Raw genomic sequence first — 9,497 nt, 5'->3', positions numbered from 1 at the left:
AGCTACTTAACTCTGCTAGTGTAGCATGAAAGCAATCATAGACAAAATGCAAATAAATGGCATGGCTGTGTGTCAATAAAACTTTATTTACTAAATAGTCCCTCGGGCCTTAATTTGCCAACTCCAGATCTAGAAGGATATGGAAGAACATAGCCTTTCTTGCTCTTCCTCACACTGTTTGTTTTTTTCTTTTCACCACTATTATATGATTTTTCATTTATTTTAATTATTTGAACATATATTGCATCCTGTAAATAATATTTTTAAATATTTAATTCAGAAATGTCAAAACATAATTTTTCCTCTCATTTTATTAAAACCTTGAATAAAAATAAAATAATTCTTTAGGATGATAATCTTTTTTCTTGCCGAAAGCAAACTGAGAGGGATGGACGTAGCATATAAACTCTAAAATAACTAACTAAAAGTGATTCACAGATCCAGTCAGGTCATTTAAAATTTCCTGTCTATTTTACTAATTCATGAGTTGAATTACAACTTAAATAGAAAACTAAAATTGAGCAAAGTGCCTCAACGCCATTACTTCTTATGTGGACATTACTGTTCAAGACAAATAAATCAAAGTCAAATATTTAGATGACTCAAGCAGCATCTATTCAAAAAACATGGTAACCTGTATGCATGGGTAAGAATGGACTCCAAAGAAATGGTGAGAAATTAATAGAATAAAATCATGACATTTCAGTGTTGGAACAGTCCTTACAGAACAATTGGTTCAACATAATTGCTCTATGGTTGATGACTGTAGTTACCATCTCTTATTTTTCTTTTCCAGAAAACACTGCTTCTTCTTATTGGATACCCAATTTCCTTATGGAATTACCCCTCCATTTCTTACTCTCAGCTCTGGTAGTTTGGGTGAGGGTGTTCTCATTCTCAGGCCAACAAGAAGGTATTTAACCCAGTCTGGACTCATCAGAGCCCTGTAAACTCCTGGCCAGAGGACTGGTTCAGGGATAGGTTCCTGACCTAAAGTTGATCATCTCAATTCTGGAATGTGTCTTAGAATTACCAGGAGAGAACCAACCTCACCCTCCTCCCTTCTCTTCCTTCCTCCCTTCCTTCCCTCCTTCCCTCCCCTCTTTCTTTCTTTCCTCCCTCCCTTCCTTCCTTCCTCCCTCCCTCCCTTCTCTCTCTCTCTCCCCCTCTCCTTCTCCCTCTCCCTCCCACCCTCCCTTTCTTCCATCCTTTACTCTTTCTTGCCCCTGCCCCACTCCTTCTCCCTTAGGGATGCTAAGCTTGAGAACATGTACCTGGGATGGCCAGCAGCCATTTTGCCATCTTGTGGAAATGGGCTGCCTGAGAATGAAACCAACACAGAGACAAGCTGCTATGAGATGCAGAGTTCACGTTCTGAGGCTCTGAGTTTCCAGATCTAGCCTTGACTGTAACCAAAAACATCTGCCTTTTGTAATTACAAGAACAAATTGTAATTACATAATTACTATTTCTTTTTTCTTTAAGAAAGCTTTTTTCTTAAGCTTGAGTTGCTTTGTGCCACTACAAGAGAATCTATACAAATATGAGAGATTATTCAACCCAAAAAAGTGAATGTTGGTAAGTGAAAGGGTCAGGACTTTAATCTCCTCTAAATCTGATGCTGGTTCTAGGAGACAGACATGGTAGACTAGCAAATCCATTAACATCTTATGTGCAAAGCAGTTTGGGTAAAAAAGTGTGTACGACTTTTCAAGCTTCTTGGATACTGAGTACTGTGTTTAGACTGTCAACCTCCTTTTGTGGATATTCTTGCTTAGGATAGGGCCAAGTTTAACAAATACTAATCAAATTTAAAGGAAATTATTTTTCACCCTTACATATAGTACAGTGAGACAAAGACTCGAAGGTGATGCCAGAAGGTCAGAAAATGTAGGGCACCCTGGAGGAGGTAATGTATGGACTTCAGATCCACAACCAACACCAAGTGCCCCCACTTCTACTCTGTACTCAGTATAGCTGTGGCTACACACACACCAGAAATTCAATCCATAAAAATTTGTGGAAGCTATACTGTGCTGAGCAACAGGGATACTACGCAAGCAACATAAATTCAATACTTGGAGCTTCCAAGAAAATAAAGCTTCCCACTTATTTGAAAATAAAGGGCTATTTGCTTGTTATTAACCCTGTTATAAAATAATCACATGAATGATTTAATTTCTTTATCCCCTCCTCCAAACTGTATTAATTAGAAACATCAATATGTACAGCCATGTGAACACAAGCTTTTACAAAGGGCAAAAGAGTCAAATATGTAGTTTTTGTCTAGATGACAGAGTATACATTATTTCTTTTACAATAATAACTAGTTCATCTATCAAAAACCAAAACACATTTAAAAAGACACTGTTAATATTTTTCATGCATTGCATAACAATTAAGAAAGGACATAAGATTGATCTATCAAATGAGCTCTTTCTCCATGGCAAATATGGATCTATAAAATAATGACTTTTAAACTTTTGTCCAGGGCTTCCCTGGTGGCACAGTGGTTGAGAGTCCGCCTGCCGATGCAGGGGACACGGGTTCGTGCCCCAGTCCGGGAAAGATCCCACATGCCGCGGAGCGGCTGGGCCCGTGAGCCATGGCTGCTGAGCCTGCGCGTCCAGAGCCTGTGCTCCGCAACGGGAGAGGCCACAACAGTGAGAGGCCCGCGTACCGCAAAAAAAAAAACAAAAAACAACTTTTGTCCAGATATAAAATTTATGAGAACAATGTAAAAACTGGTAAAAAAAAAAAAAAAAAAAAAGACCAACGAAAAGGTTTGGTCTGTGACACATTTGCACATTGAGAAGAAAACTGTTAATGCTGGCACCTGAGCCTCATATATGGGAGGAGGTTATGTCTGTGTATTTCCTTATGCAAACTGAGGTCACGTTTTAACCTATTAGACATCTGTGGCACTTACCTGGGCTTCTGGTGTGTACATAATGTTCATTCTTTCATTAAATAATCTCTTAACAGATATGGTTGCTGATAAAGTTGAGTAGAACTGGAATAATCCTGGGACAACCCAAATCTTCTAACTTTGGAGATATGCCTAAGACACTAAGGCCAGTGTCTTAGTAAAAGAAAAAAATGTTTGAGGAATAAAATGGATTAAAATAAGAAACACAGATATTAGAGTTTACAAAACAGAAGATTTTATTTGAATTTCTGTACAGATAAAAATTTACCAAAATTTAAACAAAAACCTAAATCGCGTTCCCACTGTAAAAATGGACACTGCAAAAAAGCTGCATTCTCCCAATTACATTTTCCCAGGTGGTAGATTCTGAGGGAAAATGGGAGGGGAGAGAAGACAGAGACACTCACAGTGTAATTTAATTTTCAGTGTTGTCTCATCTTGAAATGAGCGTCAGAGATTTCCATAAGAATCAATCTTCTTCAGTTTTGATATTAAAAGGGAAATTCTACTCCAAAATCACAAATAAGGCTTCTGGCTTTATTTTTAGTGGGAGGTAAACAGCATATTCAATATTAAGGCAAATGGTAGATTACATGTATGGGGTACTGACTGCAGATCTTTCATTGTAAAATATATTTTGTAATACTTATGGATTTTCTAAACATGTTGGAGTTGGAAATTGTAAAAACTGTTGCAGTTTATAACACCTATCTGTTTCAATGTCTTAGCTGTACCTTTTGGTAATGTTATCTTGACTGATTTTTTTTTTAACAGCCTGTGAGTTTTTGCCTGTTTGTTTGTTTTGTTTTTTTTAATTACACAGGTCGAAATGTTCACCAAAATTGTTGTAAATGAACCAGGGCCTGATCTCACATGCACACTGGTTGGTCACATAGACTGCTCCCCAAAGCTGGCAAAATAATGCCTACTGAGCCAGCTCACCATGACAGGGAAGTATTAGAATGCACGGCATTAATTTAATGAAGACTATAAGAGAAATCAGATTATTTAGGCTGTTTAGATATTCAAGAAAATACAGATTGGAGTTTTTTATACAATGATTCTTGCTCCTTCCTTCTCTGTTTTTTCCCCAGTGGGATAACCATTTTCTTCACAGTGATGAGAAAACCATTACTTTTTATGGGTAAATGCACTTCTTCTTCCAAGGGATCAGGACAAAGACATCACTTCTCAGCCACGCTGGCCACAGCTTTCTTGGCTGCATCCTCCAGGTCGGCGGCCGAAGTAATGGGGAGTCCGCTGTTACTGAGAATGCTCTGGGCCTCATGGACATTGGTTCCTGGAAGGGGGTGGGGGGATGGTGCACAGTCACTGAGATGGAACTGGAGGTGGTGCCCCAGGAAGTTTCGTACAATCTGAAATCATGGGATGCCCGAGTCTCCTAATACCATTTAATTACAACTCAGTTCAGCTTTTTATGATCCAGATCTGGCTATTTAGATATATCCAGATGACAAACTTATTTTTTTCTTCTTTTCACCTCAAATGCCTGGCATTAAAAAAGATACTGCCTGTATTTTCTCTGGCATTAAAAAAATGGAAATATGAGGTTCTTAGAAGACTGTGAACAAAGAAAGAGTAACAACACCTTGTTCAACTAGTTTGAAAGAGGAAAATGTTCTGAAGTGGATTTATCCCTTGATTGAATAGTCTGCATACGGAATCTAAAGAAAAAGTTATGTACAAAAAATGAGCAAGAGAATGGTAAAGTAAGGCGTCGGGACGGTGTGGAGGACCGGCAGTAATACGTGAGGATGCTCAGGACTAATCTCTCTGTGGTCTTTCACCAGGAAGTAAACTAAATTCAGGTTCTAATCAATGTCATTGACGGGAAAGATGATGTGACAAGATCTCTATCAAGTGACGGTCCAGCTAGAAAAAAAGATGAAAGATAGGACTTGCAAGAGGCTAATGGACATTTTTTACTGATAGAAGCTGAAATTTCTGCTGATAATCCACCCTCAAGTGGACTTAATGTGGTTCTGGCCCATTCCAGAAGTCTTTCATCTTAATCATCTCTTAAAACGAAGGGTCTGAGTTGTGACCCAATCTGAGATCTGAAGTTCAGAGAATCTGCCCACCTAAGGCCATGAATCCACTGCTTGGAGACAATGACAGTATTCAATGTGTCCATCTATGCTTCTTCCTCACTCAAAAAGGTCAGATGCCATGAAAATGAACATTGTAGCCTCTGAGGATGTCTCTTGGCCATTCCTTGTGGATCTGTAGCATTTGCGGGCCAAGCTACCCTACCCAAATGTGTTCTTCAATGACTATTTAACATGCGAAATGCTTCTCTCTTCTTTCAGTGTGAACAAGCCCCTGGGAGAAATGTGATAAAATTTAAGTGTCTTAATGAAACATCTCATCTTACATCATCTCCCATGCTTTCATCTAGTTAGCAAGACAAAGCCTATTTATAAACAAAGACCTTGAAATAGAGGCCTTGGAGGACCTCAGAGTATAAATTAAAAGGAGGTGCTCGGTCAGCATGTTTCATACAAAAAGGCAAAGGCCAAGTTAAGGAGGAGCAGATGAGCTGAGAAGGTGGTGCAGTGTTGATTTTCCCGGGACCCTGGGTCTACCAGAGCCATGGTGAAGGGGACACTGGGCACTGTGTCTTCGGGTCAAGGCTGACTCACTGCAACTTTACACAGGAATCTGACCAATGGCCTCTAGGGCAAGCAAGAACTTGAAAGGTAGGGAAGTTGTTACCTAAATTTCCCAGCCACCGATCCTGGCTGGCCACTCTGTTAGTTGCATAATTTTGGGTAAATCATTTAACTCCTTTGTGCCTCAACTTCTTTATCTCCAGACATAACATTGTGATCATCTTCCTCATAACTAGTACTGATTAAGCACTTGCATACCAGTGCAATGCTAATCTTGCACGCCAGATATAACGCTAAGTGACTTACATGGGGCATATGAAAACTTTACAATGACTATGAATAAATCCCATTGTCCCTGTTTCACAGATGAGATAACTGAGGCACAGAGAGGTTCATAGGGGAACTTCTCCATAGTCACACAGGTTGTAAGAGGCAGAGATGGTACTTGAATCCTGCTCTCTTTAATTATGTTCTAACGACATGCTGGTCTGTTTCCCTGTCTTTAAAATGAGGTAATAATGCTGGTAGCACAGGTTGCCATGAGAAGCAAATGAAATAATACACGTGAAAGCATTTTGTAAAAGGCAAAGTCTCTGTGGGAGTCATGGCTGGCTGTCTTCCAAAGATCCATGCTCCTCTGCTACGGCGGGGAGAGCTACTGCTGGGAAGTGGCTGCCCAAACAGGAACTGCATTTCCCGGGTCCCCTCGCAGACGGGAGGCTCATGTGACTGAGTTCTGGCCAATACACTGTGAGCAGAAATGAAAAACATGCCCATAACATCTCCACTGGTACTCTCTATATTCTCTCTCTCTTGGTTTTCCTTGTCTGTCTTCTGGAATGCTGTCAGCTAAGACAACCTTGGAAGACACTTTTTTCAGATGACAACGACTCCCTCAGCCCGGATGCTTGAGCAACCCTGTAGAGCAGAGCACCTGGCTCACTCACTGTCTCCGACTTTATATGAATGAGAAAGAAACTTCTAGTATGTTGCCTCTGACATTTCAGCATATACATGTTGTTACGGGAGTGAGCATTACTTTAACTAACATACTACTTTGTAAGGGTGGGAGGCAGCTTCTAAAATGGCTCTCAAATGAGTGATCCCAACTTCTTGGTGCTCACGCCCCTTGAGTGTGGGCTGGAGCCAGTGACCTGCCTCTAATGAACAAGAATATAGCAAAAGTAATGGAAGGTCACTTCTGAGACGAAGTCCACTTTCTGTGTGTTCACTCTGACGAAGCCAACTTCCACGTTGTGGGCGATGGGCTGCCCTATGGAGAAGCTCACGAGGCAAGGAACTCAGGGCAGCCTCCAGCCAAAAGCCAAGGACGAACTGAGGCCTTCATTCCAACAACCCATGAGGAGCTGCATCCTGTCAACAACCATGTGAGTGGGCCTGGAGGCGACCCTCCCCCCCTCCCCAAGGCAGGCTGCGACAGGACCCCAGGCTGCAACAATGTGATTGTACTTGTGACAGACCTTGAGTCAGAGGACCCATCTAAGCTGGCCCTGGATTCCCCACCACAGAAACTTCGAGATGATCAATGTTCCTTAGGTTAATCAGCTAAATTTCAGGGCAATTTGTTTCACACTGGTACCTAACTAATGCAGATGTAAAGATTTATTATTACTATTATTATTATTTTTTTTTGCAGTACGCGGGCCTCTCACTGCTGTGGCCTCTCCCGTTGCGGAGCACAGGCTCCAGATGCTCAGGCTCAGCGGCCATGGCTCACGGGTCCAGCAGCTCCGCGGCATGTGGGATCCTCCCGGACCGGGGCATGAACCCGTGTCCCCTGCATCAGCAGGCGGACTCTCAACCACTGCGCCACCAGGGAAGCCCAAAGATTTATGATTTCATTAAGAACAACCTCAGCGTGCATTTTGATTCATTTGGTAAAGTTTCAGCCAAGGTCCCAGAGGTTGAAAAGTAGGACAGAGGATCACACTGTGGGAGGTGTTGGGTAGCAAGCTAAGGGATTCCAACATTAACCTGTAGGCAGCGCTTTCATGTAGTGACACAGCGTGAATCAAAGCCCTGACAGACACAGAATCGAATCAGTCTTTGCACCAGGAGGTCAATGCAAGTTAAATATGGAAATGTTCATCTCCTTCAACAGAGACATGGACTAGAACTCACTCTCCACCTGGCCTCCAACCTGCCAGGGAACAAATCTACGTTAAGATACAAAAGGCTCTTCTCCCTCTTCCTTTCTCAATACACAGCTCCCAAGATCCCCATGCATTGCCCCAAGAGGCAGTCTCATCTGCCTGAACATTCCTCACCTTCTAATCTATCTTTCCTCCACGTGATTCCTCCCGTGGGTACAGGTCTCACCCACGCCTGCCAAGCTCTGATAACTGTACTGAATTAGCTGTGCTAGTAGTAGCCATAATAATAATAAAAGCAATAATAGCAGCTATCATTTAGCATGGGTCACACACTGTTCTGGGGTTCTAAGTACACTAGCTCCTTTGTTCCTCAGCCTGAGATAGCTTCTATTATTATCTTCCTTTTACAGAGGAGAGGACTGAGGCACAGATAAGTTAAAGGCTCGTCTAGCGAGCATGGCTAGTAATAGTTAGGAAGCAGTGCAATGGGCATTCAACAATGCTTGAAACATCCACGCTATACTTGAATAAATCCTTCTTATGATTTTGTAAATATGTGTCATCATCATCGTCATATCAACAATAAAAAAAATCTCTGATTTACAAAGTCCTCCCACATTACTTTATTTGACCCTTACAAGGACTCTGTGAGGTCGATGTTTCTAAATGAACTTGTGAGTTCGGTGTTTATAAATCAGTTCTTTTTTTTTTTTTTTAAGCCAAGAGCAGTGAGGCTTAGTTACTGATTGGCAGGATTTGGTTTCAAAATCCTTTGCTTTTCAGACGCTATTTTGATTTCCTGGTGACTCCTGTTTGACATTTAAAACACACAGCACTTTCCTATGCATGAGATCATCTGAACCTCAATGAGGCTATAAGCTATTTAAGAACAAGGAACACATACAACTAGGATGTCTCCTCTTTCCAATCTCCCCTTCTGGCTAAACCTTCCATCCCCACTGTCCCCTGCTCTATGAGGGACCACGGGGTATTCTCTGTCCCAAGGCGGACCTCGATTGTTCCCAAGACACTGACTGCACCTCATCCAAGGGTGGTCCAAACACAGACCATGGTCATTAGCTTGTCCAATTAGATTTGCTCTCCAGAGAATCTCAGTGAGTAGTTTCCATGAAATAGAAAGTAGTAGCATGAAAAGGACTTACCAGTCACAAGTAAGCAGGTAAGGGAAAGGCTGTGCAAATACTCAGAGGGTGAAAAAGTCAAGTGAAGAGACCAGTGCTGGAATGATGCTCCTGAGGTCTGCCGCCCAGTCAGACCCTCCTCTTCCTGAGGGCCAACTTTATTACGGTTCCTGCCCACTGAAAGAACTGTTTGTTCATGTTTAGCTGAGTTCCTTTCCATGTCTGTGGTTGAAATAAGCTCCTGATCACTTTTTGGGGGGAGGGATAAATGGATTGATATAACCAACTAGCCAGTTCCTTAATTAATCCCCTCTTCAGCACCCAACGTAGCACCAGATATTCCCAAGGGGGAAAATGACTGACAAAGAAGTCTGTGAACCTACAGACAAGCTGCGGCTTTGGCCTGCAGTGCCCTCCAACCGGAGCTCTGTTGCCCTCTCTGCTGGGCAGACACCATATGTCCATGGGCTACCTGTTTAAATGACATTTCTTTGGGGATGCCTTCTTGTCACCACATCCCAACCCCCAACCCAGAGTAGGGGACTGTAAAATGAGCTTCTAGAATACTCTGTACGTCTAAAATCACAGCACTATTTGGACTGCTCATTGATGTTGCTCTTGTCCCCACGAAGCACACGCTTCACGAGGGCTGCCACTTGGTCAGCCTTGCTCACCGCGT

At 42.1% G+C, this 9,497-nt stretch overlaps 1 protein-coding gene across 2 annotated transcripts in view; it reads right to left on the bottom strand.

The window, feature by feature from the left end:
* Positions 1–3,685: 3,685 nt before the first annotated feature.
* SUCLG2 (succinate-CoA ligase GDP-forming subunit beta) overlaps positions 3,686–9,497 on the bottom strand; it is a 262,885-nt gene continuing 257,073 nt past the window's right edge. For both annotated transcript variants that reach the window (XM_082849090.1, XM_082849091.1), the window contains exon 11: positions 3,686–4,229. In XM_082849090.1, the coding sequence (XP_082705216.1) occupies positions 4,114–4,229 (116 nt within the window). In that variant the 3' untranslated portion in view covers positions 3,686–4,113. The remainder of the gene's footprint in view (positions 4,230–9,497) is intronic.

Source organism: Leucopleurus acutus, assembly GCF_964270905.1.
Source record: "Leucopleurus acutus genome assembly, chromosome: 10".
Classification (NCBI taxonomy): Eukaryota; Metazoa; Chordata; class Mammalia; order Artiodactyla; family Delphinidae; genus Leucopleurus; species Leucopleurus acutus.
The sequence above is the reverse complement of the archived record's forward strand: the minus strand, read 5'-3'. Positions and strand labels throughout refer to the sequence as shown.